At 44.9% G+C, this 18283-nt stretch overlaps 1 protein-coding gene and 1 pseudogene across 1 annotated transcript in view; one reads left to right on the top strand and one right to left on the bottom strand.

Moving 5' to 3' along the window:
• GABRG3 (gamma-aminobutyric acid type A receptor subunit gamma3) overlaps positions 1 to 17417 on the bottom strand; it is a 774385-nt gene extending 756968 nt beyond the window's left edge. The window contains exons 1-2 of the mRNA XM_053582023.1: positions 17200 to 17417; positions 12090 to 12238 (exon numbers count right to left, since the gene is read on the bottom strand). Of these exons, the coding sequence (XP_053437998.1) occupies positions 12090 to 12238; positions 17200 to 17252 (202 nt within the window). The 5' untranslated portion in view covers positions 17253 to 17417. The remainder of the gene's footprint in view (positions 1 to 12089; positions 12239 to 17199) is intronic.
• Positions 1744 to 1835, top strand: LOC128580339 (uncharacterized; annotated as a pseudogene).
• Positions 17418 to 18283: the final 866 nt, after the last annotated feature.

Below are 18283 nucleotides of genomic sequence, written 5' to 3'. Positions count from 1 at the left end.
TGGCCACATATACCATGGCTGGCAGGTTCGAACCCAGCCTGGCCCAGCTAAAAATAATGAGGACAAGACTACAACAACAACAACAAATAGCCAGGTGTTGTGGTGGGCGCCTGTAGTCCCAAGCTACTTGGGAGGCTGAGGCAAGAGAATCGCTTAAGCCCAGGAGTTGGAGGTTGCTGTGAGTTGTGACACCACAGCACTCCACTAAGGGCGACATAGTGAGACTCTGTCTCAAAAAAAAATGCACAGAGTTCTTCAGACTTATCAGCACCAAAGGACAGGGTGCCTTTAAAAGAAACACTGGTTGTTAATGTATATGTACACTATTACGTTTTAGAAACTCATAATTTTTATGTACACCCTGGAGAAAAAAATCTTTAGAACTGTGAATTCTGCTTTCCTGTTTCACATGACAGAAACTTAAGTGTGTCCCTTCCAAGACCAGTGCTGTGCGTGGTGGGCGACAGGCCTGCCTTTTAGTAGGCTCACGGTGAGCCCTCTAAGCGTTGCCTCGGTGGAGGATCTTGCTACAGAATTGGAGGGATAGGTGCTGGAAGCTGAGCTCACCCACTTTCTCCCCCATCCAATTTCAGCCTCAGAGTAATACCGGAATTTCATCTTCAGTAGGTTCTTGGTCTTGGTGATTTGAAGAATAAATCCAGGGACCACAGATCAGTGGTAAGACAGGGTTTATTTACAGAAAAGAATACACAAACACCAAAGCTCCCAGTAGGGAGAGAAAACCCAAGCTGGAGAGAAAAGCGCTTTCTCGCTCCCTGGGCTCTTTGTCTAGGGGTGTATATAGTCGCATGGGCCCTCTGTAGTTACATTCAGAGAGGCTCAGTAGTTACATTTAGCTTGTCTGGGACCCTCTGGGACGTATCTGGGACTCTTTGTAGTTACATTTAGCGTGTCTGGGGCCCTCTGTAACATATCCAGGAACCTCTATAGTTACATTTAGCGTGTCTGGGACCCTCTGGGACATATCTAGGACCCTCTGTAGTTACATTTAGCGTGTTTGGGACCCTCTGCGATGTATCCAGGACCCTCTGTAGTTGCATTTAGCGTGTCTGGGACAGCGTGTTTGGAACATGTCTGGGATGTGTCCGGGTCATGTCTGAATGGCTACAGTCCCTTTCATTCCCAGGCCTAGAAAATGGGGGGTTCCTTGTTCAGCCGTAAGGACAAGGGGAGGGAAACCTAAGGCGCTGGTGTCTCCCCATCAGTTGTCTCGCTCCTACAGCTACCGGAGCCTCCTGCCAACGCCCCTGCCTACCCTCCAGTTCACTGGTCCCTCTGCTAGCTGCCAGTGCACCATCACCAAGGCGGAGGCAGCCAGCGCACCACCCCCCATCCCCACCAGCTCCACCAAGCTGGCTGGGACGCCACTTGTCCTATATCAAGAGGACGCATGTGGTGTCAAATCATAGCACAGAACACAGTGCGTCACTGTCCTCCTAGCACAGGAGAAGCAAAGTACCAAGTGAACCAAACTTGTCCAGAAGGACAAGGTGCGAGTCTTGTGAATCTTCACTCTAAAGTCGAGCAATGTCTGACAATCAGTGAGGAAATCAACATTTTTTAAAATCCTCTCTTTCCATATAAATGCAGGATTTCTGCACGTTCTTTCACAACAGGTATATAATTATGATAGGGAAAACTATGGTGACAAATCAATTTGTGAACCTTGTGCAATAGTAAGTGAGATCTGTCACTCACTGAATAAATATTTTAAAGCTGAAAGGAGTTTATGACACACCCAATAGGAATCTGGAGTCATTGTGATTGAGGGGCCCAAAACCTGTGGCCTCCCTACAAACAAATTTCCTACATGTGAAGAAGAAGAAAAAAATTATGAAATGTATGTGGTGGGTATATGGCTGATGGCTGTATAATTCTTTCAGCTTTTTTGTCCGAAAAACTGCCTGATAAGATATTGGAAAATTAAAAAAAAAGCTGAGGCAGCACCCATAACTCAGTGGTTAGGGCACCGGCCATACACACACACACACACACACAAGGAGGCTGGTGGGTTCAAACCCAGCCCAGGGCCTCCTAAAATCAACAATTACAACTGCAACAAAAAAATAGCCAGGTGTTATGGCAGGCGCCTGTAGTCCCAGCTATTTGGGAGGCTGAGGCAAGAGAACGTCTAAAGCCCATGAATTTGAGGTTGCTGTGAGCTCTGATGCCACCACTACCGAGGGCGACATAGTGAGACTCTGTCTCAAAAAAAAAAGCTGAAAGTAAGCTGAAGAGTAAGTTGGTCCCTCTCCTTCCTTGAATAGAAGAGGCAACTGGGGTGCAGAATGATATGACTTCAGCATTGCACTAGGCATGCACCTTTAAACTCTGCCTACACTGTACCACAAGGATTTCGAAATTCTGTGGCTATTGAAACTAGACAGGTTCTGCCACAGATAAATTGGAGTCTTGGGCTTGGAAAGACAGATAAACAGTGGTCTGGGACAGTGTGAGTGGCTTGTCAGTGGCTAAGCTCTAATGCAATGGGGCACTACAGGAGCAAGGCCAGGCCACAGTGCCCAGTACAGTCCCCATGTCCTCTTCACCACCACGAAGACAGCAAGGGCTTGTGCCAGCATCTGTATGCACCACTTCCCTTCTGGCCAAACACACAACCCTTGTCTTGGATCAGAATCTATTTTTTTAAGATGTCAATTAATAATCTATCCAAAGAACAGAAAACTAGACACAAAATAAGCAGACTCTACAATTCTACAACACTGACAACAAAATCCACTCTATCTACCAACAGAAGATAACACATTCTTTTCAAGCGCCCATGGAACATTTGCCAAGACAGACCATATCCTGGGCCATAAATCAAACATGAACAAATTTAAAAGAATTAAATTCCTACAGAGTATGTGATCACTATGGAATCAAACCAGAAATTAGTAACAGATTAACAGGAAAATTTCCAAACACTTGAAAACTAAAAACATACTCCTAAAGAATCCGTGGGTGAGGCAGCACCCATAGCTTAGAGGGTAGGCCACATACACTGGGGCTGGTAGGCTGGAACCCAGCCCTGGCCAGCTAAAACAACAATGACAACTGCAACAAAAAAGTAGCCAGGCATTGTGGCGGGCGCCTGTAGTCCCAGCTACTTGGGAGGCTGAGGCAAGAGAATCGCTTAAGCCCAAGAGTTTGAGGTTGCTGTGAGCTGTGAGGCCATGGCATTGTACTGAGGGCAACATAAGAGAGACTACGTCCCAAAGAGGAAGAAAAAGGAACCTGTGGGTTAAAAAAAAAAAAAAAAAATTCTCAAGAGAAATTAAAAAAAAAATTGAACTGAAGCAAAACAAAAATGCAACATATCAAAACTTGTGGGGTGAAGTTAAAGCAGAAAGCACAGTTCCAAGCACTAAATGTTGAATAAGAAAAGACTAGCCTCAAGTCAAGAATCTAAGCTCTACTTCAAAAAAAGAACAAAGCAAGCAGAAGAAAGGAAATGACAAAAGATGGAAACAAGGCCAGGTGTGGTGTCTCAGCCTATAATCCCAGCACTCTGGGAGGCCAAGGCAGGTGGAGGGCCTGAGCTCAGGAGTTTGAGACCAGCCTGAGCAAAATCAAGACTATCTCTAGTAAAAATAGAAAAACTCAGGCCAGAGGAGAAAAACTGAAGCAGGAGGATGGCTTGAGCCCAGAAGTTTGAGGTTGCCATGAGCTATAACACACTCTACCCAGGGTGACGGAGTAAGATTGTTTAAAAAAAAAAAGATAAAAACAAAGTTTGATAAAATGGAAAACAGAAAAGCAACAGAGAAAAGGAAAGGCGTAAAAATTGGTTCTTTTTTTTTTTTTTTTGTAGAGACAAGAGTCTCACTTTATGGCCCTCGGTAAAGTGCCGTAGCATCACAGCTCACAGCAACCTCCAACTCCTGGGCTTAAGCGATTCTCTTGCCTCAGCCTCCCGAGTAGCTGGGACTACAGGGGCCGGCCACAACGCCTGGCTATTTTTTAGTTGCAGTTCAGCCGGGGCTGGGTTTGAACCCGCCACCCTCGGTATATGGGGCCGGCGCCTTACCGATTGAGTCACAGGCGCCACCCCTAAAGGTCAGTGTAGCAAATGTCTGACAAGACTGGTAATGCAAAAGGAAGATGACATGTAATCAGAAACGAAGCCAACCCTGCAGTCCTTAAAAAAGTCACCAGGGAATAATTCCGCACACATTACTTTGACAACACAAAAGAAACAAACTGATTTCTTAGAAAAAACTACCACAACTTACTTATATAACTGATACTTTGAATAAACTTATACCTATTAACGAAGTAATTTTCTTTTTCTTGAATTTTGTATTTAACTACTTTAGTTTAAGGTTTATTTATTTATTTATTTATTTATTTTTAGAGACAGTCTCACTTTATCGCCCTCAGTAGAGTGCTGTGGCGTCTCTACTGACCTCACAACAACTTCCAGCTCTTGGGCTTAGGCGATTATCTTGCCTCAGCCTCCCGAACAGCTGGGACTACAGGTGCCCACCACAATGCCCAGCTATTTTTTGTTGCAGTTTGGCTGGGGCCGGGTTTGAACCTGCCACCCTCAGTATATGGGGCCGGTACCCTACCCACTGAGCCACAGGTGCTGCCCAAAGTATTTTATTTTATTTTATGTTATTTTTATTTTTTGAGACAAGAGTCTCACTTCGTGGTCCGCAGTAGAGTGCCGTTGCATCACAGCTCACAGCAACCTCAAACTCTTGGGCTTAAGCCAGCAGTTCTCAACCTTCCTAATGCCATGGCTCTTTAGTACAGTTCCTGTGGGTCGCGACCCACAGGTTGAGAACTGCTGGCTTACACGATTCTCTTGCCTCAGCCTCCCAAGTAGCTGAGACTACTGCCACAATGCCTGGCTATTTTTTAGAGATGGGATCTCACTCTTGCTCAGGCTGGTCTTGAACTCCTGAGCTCAGGACAATCCACCTGCCTCAGCCTCACAGAATGATAGGATTACAGGCATGAGCCACCGCGCCTGGCCAACACAGTAATTTTCTAATTTAAAGTCCCCAGAAAGAAATCTCCTGGCTCAGAAGGTATCGCCAGAGAATTCTACCAAAAACTTAAAGAAGAATTAAATCAAACTTAACATAATTGACTCTGGAAAATAGAAAATGAGAGAATACTTCCCAACCCATTTTTGAAGCAGACAGAATCTGAGACAGAGAAAAAAGTCCCTGAAGAACAGGCATGCAAAAATCCTTGACAACATATTTGCCAAGAGAATTCTGCAATATATAAAAACAGGGTTTTTTTTAATGAGTATTATTGAACACCAAGACTAACTGGGATTTATTCCAAAGATACAATGCTGGTTCACCATTTGAAAGTCAATTAATGAAATCCACCATATTAACATGGCAAAGAGAAAAATCACATGGTGATATCAATTGGTGCAGTGCAAGAATTAGGCAAAATTCAATACCCAATCTTGATAAAAAAAAAAAAAAAAAGTCTCTCAGAAAACTAGGAATAGAAGGAAGTTTCTCAACCTGATAAAGAATGTATATAAAATACTTCCAGCTAACATCATACTTAGTGGTGAAAGACTGTATCATTAAGAGTGTTTCCCAGGCTATGTTAACCAGTGTGATGAAAATGTGTCAAACGGTCTGTGAAGCTAGTGAATGATGCCCCGTGATCATATCAATGTACACAGCTGTGATTTAATAAAAAAAAAAAAAAAGTGTTTCCCATGCTTTCTTCTAGAGTTATCATTTCATGTCCTATTTTAAATCTTCTGCCCAGCCTGTCTGAGTCAACTTTTGTAAGTGGTGAGAGGTGCAGGTCCAGTTTCAGTCTCTTAAATGTGGGTAACCAGTTCTCCCAGCACCACTGATTAAATAGGGATTCTTGTCTCTAATATGTTTTTGCTTGGTTTATTGACAAGCAGATGGTGATCCGAGGCTGGTTTCATCTCTAGGTTCTGAATTCTATTTTACAGATCTAGGCCTCAATTTTTATGCCAATACCATGCTGTTTTGATCACAATGGATTTGTAATATAACCTGAACTCTGGCAACATGATACCTCCAGATTTGTTTTTATTTCTTAGAATTGCATTGGCTATTCAGGGTTTCTTCTGGTTCATTATGAAATGAAAAGCTACTTTTTTCAAGTTCTTCAAAGTATGAAAGCATGGGAAAAACTCTTAACAATAGAGGCTGGGGAAAGATTTTATGAAGAAGACACCCTAAGCAATTGCAGCAGCATCAAAAATAAACAAATGGATCTAATCAAGCTTCTGCATAGGAGAGGATACAATAAACAAAACAGATAACCTTCAGAATGGGAGAAGATACTCACAAGCTACCGATCTGACAAAGGGCTGGTAATCAGAATCTATAGATCAGGGGTCCTCAAACTTTTTAAACAGGGGCCAGTTCACTGTCCCTCAGACTGTTGGAGGGCCGGACTATAGTTTAAAATAAAAAAAAAAAACTATGAACAAATTCCTATGCACATTGCATATATCTTATTTTGAATTAAAAAAAACAACGGGAACAAATACAATATTTAAAATGAAGAACAACTAAAGTTAAATCAACAAACTTATCAGTATTTCAATGGGAACTATGGGCCTGCTTTTGGCTAATGACATGGTCAATGTCTGGTTCCATATTTGTCACTGCTAGTCGTAACAAGTGATGCAGGTGTGCATTAGCTAGTCCTGAAACTGAGAGGAGGAGTCAAGAGACAGAGAGGAGTGGAGTCGGAGAGTGCGGCGCACATTCCACACATGCGCACTGTAGCAGGACAGGCAGCGGTGGCAAAAACATGTGGAGGGCCGGATCAAGGTCATCAGCGGGCCACATGTGGCCCACAGGCGGTAGTTTGAGGACCCCTGCTATAGATAATTCAAGCAAATCAACAAGAAAAGAGCAAACAACCAAGTTAATCACTGGTCAAGAGACATGAACAGCAAATTCTCTGAAGATGACAGATGAATGGCCAACAAACACATGAAAAAATGCTCATCATCCCCAATCATCAGAAAAATGCAAATCAAAAACACCCTGAGATACCACCTAACCCTAGTGAGAACAGCCCACATCACAAAAGTCCCAAAGCTGTAGACTTTGGTGAGGGTGCAGAGAGAAGGGAACACTTATACATAGTTGGTAGGATTACAAACTAATAAAGCCTTTTGGGGAAAAAGTATAGAGAATCCTCAAAAAGTTAAAAATAGACCTTCCATTTGATCCCACAATCCCATTACTAGGTATCTACCCAGAAGAGGGAAAAATCATTTTACCATAGGACATTTGCGGTAAAATGTTTACAGCAGCTCACTCAATTCACAATCACAAAGATGTGTAAGCAACCCATGACTAGATTTGTAAATTATGGTATATGTATAACATGGAATACTCTTCAGCCATTAAGAAGATGGAGACATTTCATCTTTTGCATTTACCTGCATAGAGCTGGAGAGCATTCTCCTTAGTAAAATATCTCAAGAATGGAAAAGCAAGCATCCCACGCACTCCATACTAATTTGAAACTAGTAGATGAACAACTATAGGCCCATATGAGAGGAAAAACACAATTAAATTCAAGAAGTGGGGGCGCTCAGTAAGTTCCCACCTAAGGGGTACAATTTAGGGGTAGATGGCAAACCTCCTATGTCAGTGATTCTCAACCTTCCTAATGCCACAATGTATTTTCATTGTTAAAAAGGGGTCGCAACCCACAGGTTGAGAACCGCTGTCCTAGGTGAAGGGCTCAAATACAACTCAGACCTTTTCTAACTAATGCAAATAATGTAAACTAATCATATGTATCCTTATATTAATCTGAAATTTACAAAAGTATAAATTATTTTTTAAAAAAGACTGTTTTTCCCTTAAGATCAGGAACAAGACAAGGATGTCCACCCATCCCACTTCCATTGAGCATATTGCTGGAAGTTCTAGCCAGTGCTACCGGCAAGAAAAAGAAACAAAAGACATACAGACAGGAAAACAAGAAACAAAACTCTCTGTGTGTGCAGTGACAAGATGGTTGGTGTACACAGAAAGTCCCATGGAACCTATCAGGGAAAAAAAGCCTCCTAAAACTATTAAGTGAGTTCAAAAAGCTGGAAGCTACATCATTAATATACAAAAATTAACTGCAGGGTGGCGCCTGTGGCTCAAGGAGTAGGGCGCAGGTCCCATATGCCGGAGGTGGTGGGTTCAAACCCAGCCCCGGCCAAAAACCAACAAAAAAAAAAGAAAAAGAAAAGAAAAAACAAAAATTAACTGCAACTTCTGTATATCAGCTATAAACACAAGAAAAAATAAAATCTGAAAATGAAGTGCCAGTTACAATTGCTCCAAAAAAAAAAATAAAATACTTTAGTATAAATCTAACAAAATATATTCAGGACTTGTATGTTGAAAACTATGAGCCACTGATAGAAGAAATTAAAAGAGTCCAGGTCTGGTGGCTCACAACTGTAATCCCAGCACTTCCAAAAGCCACAGCTGAGGATCAGCTTGAGATCAGCAGTTTGAGACCAGACGGGGCAACACAGCAAGACCTGGTCTCTGCAATAAATTAAAAACATTAGCCAGTGCTGTGGCATATGCCTATAATCCCAGCTACTCAAGAGGCTGAGACAAGAGGATCACTTCAGCCCAGCAGTTCAAGGTTACAGTGAATTATGGTCTGGTCACTGCACTCCAGTCTGGACAACAGAGTGAGATCCTGTCTCAAAAGAAAAGGAAGAAAGAAATTAAAAGAGATCTAAATAATGAAGAGCTTCACAGGGGCCTGGTGTTGTGGTTGTACGCCACGCCGGGGGCTTCCCTTTTCCCTAGGAGTGGGAGGAACTCTGAACTTTTACCCTGACTGTCCCTCCTTCCCCACCTGCATCTTCACAGACTGGAAGAACCTACATAGTAAAGATGTCAATTTTTCCCAAATCAACATAGAGGCTTAACACAATTACCAGCAAAATCTAAGCAAGTTTTTTGGGTTTTTTGTTTTGTTTTTTTTTTGAGTTGCAAAAACCTCACAGCACTTTATTTCAGCCTACATCCAAACATGTAAAAAGTGTTAAAAACATGTAGTTCTGAGCTCCAGACACTAACCTCCAATTCTCATAGGCAGGTGGGGAAGGAGGGACAGTCAGGGTAAAAGTTCAGAGTTCCTCCCACTCCTAGGGAAAAGGGAAGCCCCCGGCGTGGCGTACAACCACAACACCAGGCCCCTGTGAAGCACAGGCCCCTTGCTAGCTCGGGACCACGTCCCTCAAACCAAACCCCACCCCAAACTCTCTGCAATGAGGAAGAAACATTTGAAATTGTTCAAACTTGCCCAGGCACAGGGCGCACAGCGCACATAGCAGGCGGCAGGCTGACCAACGAGTGCTAGGGCTGCGCCTCTGCTTTTTGGCAGGCAGGATGGGGCATAACTCAGCTTCCTCCTCTTCCTTCTCCTCTTCCTCAGAAATATCATTGCTTATAGCAACAATCTGGTACCACCCAGACTTCAGGCAGAAGGTGACAGGTGGTTGGCTCTGGGAGCCATGCAGGCCGAGCAGCAGCATCACCTGGGCCAAGCAAGGCATCATCCAGGGTGAGCAGAGGCGTCACCTGGGCTGAGCAGGGGGTCACCTGGGGCCGGGCACTGGCGTCACCCAGGGTGAACATGGTGTCAACTGGGCCAAGCAGGGGAGTCACCCAGGTGGGGCATGGGCATCACCCAGGCCAAGCAGGGTGTCACCCGGGCTGAGCAGGGATTGGAAGGACAACATGAGGTCAGCTGCGGGAGCTGCAGTCTCCTGATGGCCACGACTTCCACCACATTACATGTTGGCCCCCTCAGTAAGGCACAGCATGGTCAACGCCAGCAGGTGCCCCGTACCATCCTCCTCTACTTTGAAGGTGAAGCACCAGGGATGCCCAGAAAGCTCAGCACCGAAGAAAAAACCATCCATAGTGACCCAGGGCTGGACCAGCAGACCCCCACCACCACCCCACTCAGATTTGCTCTCCCGACTGAAAAAGGCAAGGGCAGTCTCCCCAGTGGAGAGGGAAAGGCTTTTCTCCTCCCGCCATGAGAAAAGCCAGTGTGAATGGCTTGTGAATGTTTGAGGGGTCATCGCAGCAAGATTTTCTTGTAAATATAGGAAGATTATTCTAAGATGTATAGGGAGGGCTGGGTGTGGTGACTCACACCTATTATCCTACCACTCTGGAGATGGGGGATTCCTTAAGCTTGGGAGATCAAGACCAGCCTGACACCAAGATCCCATCCCTACTGAAAATAGAAAAATTAGCCAGGTATTCTGACGGGCACCTGTTGTCCCAGCTACTCAGGAGGCAGAGGCAGAGGATCTCTTGAGCCCAAAGAGTTTGAGATTGCTATAAGATATGATGCTAAGACACTCTTACCCAGGGTGACAGAGTGAGACTCTGTCTCAAAAAATTAATTAAAAAAATAAAATGTATAAGGAAAAGCAAATGAACTGTAAGCTGAGTTAAAATAATGTTGAAAAAGAGGAATAAACTGGTTGAATTACTCTATTCAATTTCAAGACTAATATAACTATAGTAATCAAAACAGTAGGTATTGACAGAATGACAGACACGTGGATAAACAGAACAAAACAGACGACCAGAAATAACTTACACTAGGTCCAGCTTAAGAGTGCTTAAGAGCAATTCAGTTGAAGAAGGAGAGATTTTTCAACAAGTGATGTTGCAGTAATTGTCCACATAGGTTGGGAGAAGAAATTAGATCTCATCCTTAGAATTTATCCAAAAATTTAACTTAAAACAGATAATGAATTAGAATGTACGGCATAAAATTTCAAAAGTTTCATAAGTAAACAAGGAATAAAATCTTTAGGAACTAGGGTTTCATGAAGTATTCTTAGATATTACTTCAAAAACATTGTCTATAAAAGAAAAATCAATAAATTGGTATTCATCAATATTAAAAATTTACTTTATTAAAGACCCTGTTAAGAGGATAAAAGGACAAGCTACAGATTTGAAAATGGAATCACATCTAGAAAATATAGAGAGCTCTCAATACCCAACAGTAAAAAAAAAAAATTCAAATTTTGAAAGGACAAATAACATAAGGAGACATTTCAAAAAGGAGGATATACTTTTGGCAAATAAGCACATAAAAAGTTAAACATTGGGCAGCGCCTGTGGCTCAAAGGAGTAGGGCGCCAGCCCCATACACGGGAGGTGGCGGGTTCAAACCCAGCCTCGGCTAAAAACTGAAAAAAAAAAAAAAAGAAAGAGTTAAACATCACTAACAATTAGAAAAATGCACAGTGAAATATTGACCTATTACATACACATCTATTAGAGTGGCTAAAATAAAGATGGGAATAAAAACAGGTATAGCCACTTTGGGAAAGAATTTGAAAGGTCCTTCAACAACCAAAAATACAGCCATCATTCAACCCAGCAATCATACTCCTGAGCATTAACCCCACAGAATAAACTCTTCTGTCCACATAAAAAACCTATATACAAATGTGCACAGACATTTTACTTGTAATAGACAAAAAATAGGAAGAATAAAAATGCTCCTCAAGAGATTAATGGATAAATAAACGGTGATACATTCATACCCTGAGCGACTACTCAGGGATAAGGAGAAACTGCTTATACACACAACTTGAAAGGATCTCAGGATCATTTTGGGAATAAAGAAAAGCCGATCTCAAAAGGTTGACAATTCATGTATATAACAGTTTCGAAATGACAAAAATACAGAAGTGAAGAACAAATTAGTGGCAGACAGGGTTTAGGAACTTGGGGAGATGGAAGTTAGACAGCAAGAGGGGGTCTTTTGATGATGAAATAGTTCTATGTCGTGGCTGCAGTGGTCATTACACAAGTCAGCACATGATGGAGGGACACAGAACCCCACACACAGCACCAACATCAGTGTCCTGGTTTTGACACCGCCCTGTAGTTATCAATGAGTGAAGAGAACAGAAAACCTCTCTGTACTATCTTTATGACACTGTGCAACTATAATTATTCAAAAATAAAACTGCAGAAATATAGCATTACAGTACATTTTGTATTGGAATAACAAACAACACTCACTTCCAATATCCGGCCTCAGCTTTTTATCATATTCTCTTAGCAACTTGTTGAGAATAAGAGTCACGTCGGTGTCTTGGGACTTTGGAGCCAAGACCCACTTTTGGTTTGATGATGAATCTTCATACTCATCCTCTTCCACCTTTCTGGACCTGTAATCATGGCACAAAATGGGATGAGTACATTGCAGCAGTGGCTCCAAGATGTGCCTTAAGTCTGTCCTATGCAAGTACCACAGACATAGGTAGAAAGTCGTCCCCAGTCCCCCTCAGCCCAAACATACATGTCACCTCTAAAATACAAAAGAAAAAGAAGCACAAATGAGGAATATTGCCAATGGGAAGAACATGCTACTAGCATGAACATGGCATCACGTTTTCATTAAATGTCAGATGATCATTCCACGTCCAAGTTAAATTACAGACCCTGTGACAGGTGAATCAATGCTACAAGATCAACCAGCAGATGATGAGCCATCCATGCTTGGGTGCACCTTAAGAATCTCTGAAGCTCAAGGCACAGAACTCCCAAAGGATTATTACAGTGTATGCTGTTCTTCAACATTTTGGCTACTTAATAAATGGGTCCCATGAATGTTAAGGTATCTCTGAGCTTTTGTGCAGGGCCAAGCACAGCGGCTTCCACTCCCAGTGATAGACAGACCTCAAGATGACAAGCTAACTGTCTTTCTTGCAGGTTCTGGATAGTTGGGTTGTTTTTGTTTGTTTGTTTTTAATTTTTTCTTACTAAAAACTGACACATGGCTCCGTGCCTATAGTTCAGCAGCTACGGCACCACCCACATGCACCAAGGCTGGCGAGTTCAAATCCAGCCCGAGGCCTGCCAAACAACAATGAAACTACAACAACAAAAATAAAATAACCAGGTGCTGTGGTGGGTGCCTGTGGTCCCAGCTACTTGGGGGCGGGGAGGGGGCCGAGGCAAGAGAATCAATTAAGCCCAAGAGTCTGAGGTTGCTGTGAGCTATGATGCCACAGCACTCAACGGAGGGTGACATAGTAAGACTCTGCCTCAAAAAAAAAAAAAAAAAAAACTGACATATATTTGGCAAGCTAGTTTTCTCAAGCGAGCAAGACCATCTCAATACCACAGCCACTCGGGCTTGGAAAGTAGAGAGTCTCTTTCTGCCTTAAAGCAGCATTCCAGGTAGAGTCCCAGTGACCCCAGCAAGAGAGCTCAGAAAACAAATAAACCTCTTCCTTTCTAATTTATGCGTGCCTTGATGGGATTTTTATTCACAAAAGAGAACAACAGAATAGAAGTCTGCACTGACTGAGGTATATTTGTCCTAACAGAGTATGAGCTCATTTCTGTTTAGCTTCTCAGACAGGAGCCAAGATGTCAGTGCCACGTTAGGGCACTGTGCTTGGAGACCTTAGCTGCTTGAAGTTAATTTTTAGAATTGTTTAAATTATCAATAGTAAATGTGATAGAAGGATAAATTTTTTCAAGTTATTTTCTTCTACTTCATTAAAGTCTTCACAGTCACATGTATTTATATGTATATATTTTTCACATATCCTATACACAAGTCTTGCAATGAATGTTAACCAGCCATAACCTAGACTGGAGATGTGGCAAGACAGCTGAAATATGGATGAATACTGCACATACACATACAAGAAAGTTGGATCATGAGTATACTGCTTCACATAAATTTTCCCTAGGCTATAATTCTATTTCTTGAATACCTATTGTTTAAAACAAGTCATCCACAAAAACTGTAAACTGCTGTGGATTTTCATGCACATCAAACATTCACTGCCAATAGAAACTTACTAAATCTGGGATGTCTACTCAAAAGGGGTATGCTGTATTTCATTATTTATAAAACTGAACTTTGACAAATGATACTATAGAACTTTAAATGTTACTGTAAAATAACTTATGTCATCAGAAGTATTATCGGGAATGCTAATGTTATTATACTGCAAGGGGAAAAAAAAAACGAACACCCAAAGAGTAAGTTGAAGCATTTGGATAGCTAAAGAGCCAAACTTTACTGACCCAGGACCTAGAATATCATTCCAGAGCAAAGGTATCTGGGGCAGTGTGGAGAGAGGGATAGCTCACTTCGGCAGAATCAGGCACAACATTCTCAGGACATCTGGCAGCTCAGCCATGGTGCCTCCTGGCTCCCTCCACTGTTTCTCTCTCCTTCCCTTCCTCCTCTCTCCTCTTGCTTCCTTTCTCCTGCTTCTTCCGCACCACTGCAGAACCAGAAGAGGAGCACCAGGCTCTATTATTTTCTGTTGCCCTGTGGTCACAGGTACACAGATTGAGCACAATGACCAGCTCCCCATCTTCCTTCACAAGAAGGCTTGGTTTCTCAACATTACTTCGAGCTACTTCAGTAACAAGTATTATGATGAGCCTCATTCTCCCCCTAGTGGCGATGAGAGGGTTTTCCTAAAATTGCACAAGCTTCTTCCTTACAGGCCAGGACAGGTGGCAGTAAGGAAGGCCAACACAGGAAAGCAGGGGCATTCTCTCCCACCCCTCCGAGGGCATACAGGGACTCCAGCCCTGCAGCTAAGTTGGGTGGGCAGCAGGAAGCCAGGGGTCAGGCTGCTCTGGGCCTCACCCCTGTGAGCACTCTGCTCCTCCCACCCTGAACGGAAACAGAAGCCACACATTGCTGGTGCCAGTCCACCAGCCCTGCAAGAAAATCCCTGCTTCAAAGAAAACCAAATCTCACCTCAGGAGACCCACTGGAATGTGGATATGACGGAAATTTCCTTTTTTTCTAAATCCTAATGAGTTGTATGTAATCTTCCCGAGCACTGCGTTCCTTAGATTGTTGGATCATAAACACTACTACTACAATTAGCTTTTTCTTAAAAATAAATTGGTGATATTATTGTCACTGTCAAACAACTGCTCTACCCTCAGATGTTATTTTCATGTCTCACACCTTCCTTTCAAGCAAAAGGACAGAGACAAAGTCTGACGTATTTTTAAACATTAAAATGAGCTCCTAAACCTCAGAATACAGTTAAGCATCTCCAAGGCATCACCAGGATCCAAGTGTGATAGAGTGCTTTTTATGTATAAAAGGATGGACCATAGGTGTCAAAACAGGAAGCCCTCTCCCCCACCCCAGGGAGTTACTGATCCATGGCCAGCCACAACAGACATCTGTCAGAACCTCCTCCAGGGAACTTCTGCATCAAGAAAGCATTTCAGAATGCAAATGAGAACCCCCTCAGAAAAATAACACTGGACATTAGATTATTTAACATGTCTGTAAATCGCATTGGAAGAACAAAGATGCTTTCAAAGACAGGCAAGTAGCAATAAAGTTAGCATGAAATTATAATTCTTTCCAATTTTTTCCAACTGATATAGCAATCTGCCATGAAGGCCAGGGGACTGTCCCCGACACAGACCACACTGAAGTCACTACACCTCCCCTGGTGGGATGGAAGGGTGAGGCATCCCAAGGGATTTTATATGTATTTTGGAATCTCTAAAATCCTGACTACTTCGTTTAGAGACTAAGATATCTTCATACTAAGCACATAAAGTTATAAGGACAATAAACATTTTTTCTTCCAGATTACTAAGCGTCTAGAAATCTAAACAGTTGATCACTTAACCCTGAACTTCAGGGCACTTCTTTCAACTGGTGTCGATAGAAAGGGCAGCTAGATGTGACTTCAGTCTCTATGTTATGCCTGGAGCTGCCTGTCAGTCTCCACCTCTAAACACAGATACACCCAGGCAGAAGCAATCTCAGTAGGCACACTTCCATTTCTTTCACTAGCTGTCTCTTTAGAGAGAAACTTCAGCTGAAAGGCCCGAGGAGTGCTCTGACTCATTGAGAGAGGCACCTTTTAGTCACAAGTGGAGTCTGCCTTTCACATTTTCAGCTCAGCAAAGACGAGCAGTTTGAAGGGGAGAGCCAAGGCTTTCTTCCTCATAGTAAGCACCTCTGTCTAGGATAGGAGTCAGAATCGGGGACCCATTCACGTTGTAGGATTTATTCACCTATCTTGCTAATTCCTTGGTATTTCCCAAATATAAATGAAAACGCAAGACCTCCTGGCAATGCCCCTAAGAGCTGAAGCCCACAAGCGTTCTCTCTAGCACCCAGACCCAGGAAACGGAGAAGCGTCAAAACAGGAGTGTTTTGGAAATAGGGGAGCGCCCAGATTCCTAGGGTGGAGACAGTGGAAGAGGCAGGAAGCTGCTCTCATTTTCAAAGCACAGAGCAGTCCTCAAGCTCTAACCTGAGACCCAGACAGGGTGACAAATTAAAGAAACCAAACCCCCAGAACTCCAGTTGTGCTGAAAACAACAGGGCTTAACCCTCCAGGTCTCGCTACCCTTCTATCCTTATGAGCCCTCTTCCTCTCTTCTGGAGCATTTCTAAGCTCCCATTAGCTAACTCGTGTTCTGGGGGGAAGGTTAAGAGTATTCACAAGGAGAAAATTTCGTACATTATTGGGCAGAAGCCTTCTTGTCAATTTTAACGCGCTTGCTTTATGGGGGCAGAAGAGGTTTACCTGTGTGTGAAAAGTGGCTGAACCAAAAGAGTCCTTTCGAAGAAGCAGGGCTCTCAGCTGCTCTTCTGGCCCCAATCCTACACCAACTGCCTCTGGCCAGTCAGCCCCTCCTAGTCTGATCTCAACAGGGCAGCTAGGAAATCAGGACTCCCAGGTCCTGAGAAATTTCAAAGTGATGGAAATGATAGAGAATGCCGGTCAATGTGTGTGTGACAAGCCCCGGAATAGTTGGGGTGGGGATGAGGGGCAGGTAAGAAGCAGGAAACTGCCCCTGCGCTGTGATCTCGGCTTTCAAAACCCCTTAAAACCACCAGACCCTAAAAGCATCAGCAGACGAGGCTGTTAATCTCAGAGTCCCCTCATTCCTGGCTGCAGAGGAGGCTGCTGCCACCCAGCCGGAAGAGGCAGATGGCCATGACCAGGGTAGACAGGACAGGTGAGGTGCGGGCGGACTCCCAGCTCCGCCCGGCCGGCGGTGCAGCTGCCTAGCCGACGGCGGGGCGCCAAGCACTCCAGGACCGCGCACAGCGCCCCCGCCCCCCTCTCGCCGGCTCCAGGCCTCCGGGGGGCCCAGCGCCACTTACCGCGCGTGCAAGCCGGAGAACAAGCAGAGGAGCAGCAGCAGCTTCGGGGCCATGGTGCCGCGGCGATCCGGGCTCGGGGTCTGCGGCCTCCGCCGGGCGCGGCGTCCTCCGGAGCACGGGCCTCGCCTCCGCCAGCTCTCTTCGCCCTCGCTGCCTCCGAGGCTGCGGGTCGCGGCGCGACGCGGGCTCTGGGTCGCCGCGGAGGGGCAGGTGTCGGATCGGGCGCCGCCCGCGCCCCCGACGGCAGGCGGGTCTGCGCGCGGCTCCGCGGGGCGCACGCGGGACGCAGAGCCACCACGGCGCGCCGCCCCCGCCCGCGCACCGGCGCCGGCTCCCCGCAGCGGGGCGGCGGGAGCGGGCGGCCGCGGGAGTTGCCCGGCGGAGCAGACTTTCGGTTCCCGCCGAGCCACCCACCTCGCTGGGAGCCCAGAGCCACGGCCGGGTGCAGGCGCCCGTGCAGGGGTCTCTGCGCGCGCGCTGGGAGGTGGGGGCAGCGAGGGGGCAGTCCTCAGGCAGCGCCGGCGGGGCGGTCCCGGCGGGGAGGAGTTCCCCAATTACACGCCTGACCAGGCGCCGGACAAGAAAAGCCAGGTCTGAATGGACTCCGGAGTTGGGGGCCAGGAAGGGGGCGGGATGGCGCGTTAGGGGGAGGTCAGGGATCCCCCCAGGGGTCCTGAAGAAAGGTCCCAAGGACTGGCACCTTGCAGTGGCAAGAGCAAGCCCGCAGTGTGGTCCCCCCAGCGCTCCCTGCCCTTCTGCAGCGCGTTTCTCTTTAGGCTCGCCAAAGGCGAAGGTTGAGGTAGTTTGCTAAAACCAGCCCTTCCCTTAGCACACTTCGTGCTAAGTTGGCTGAACTCCTGAGCTCTACTAAGAGTCTCTGCTTGGAAAGGGGGCTTTCTGGGGATTAGGATATTTGGAAAGAGCTCCCCGAATTATGCTTTTCCCACAGAAAAGAGACTAAACACATACCAATAAAAACGACTGTTGAAGGTGGGAGAGAGAAAGATCCAAAAGCAAAGGACATTCTGTTTGGTTGAACCATGAAGCGCACTTCATTTCCATATGTTTCCGTATTCCAAACACC

Source organism: Nycticebus coucang, chromosome 2 (genome assembly GCF_027406575.1).
Source record: "Nycticebus coucang isolate mNycCou1 chromosome 2, mNycCou1.pri, whole genome shotgun sequence".
In the NCBI taxonomy this organism is placed as follows: Eukaryota; Metazoa; Chordata; class Mammalia; order Primates; family Lorisidae; genus Nycticebus; species Nycticebus coucang.
The sequence above is the reverse complement of the archived record's forward strand: the minus strand, read 5'-3'. Positions and strand labels throughout refer to the sequence as shown.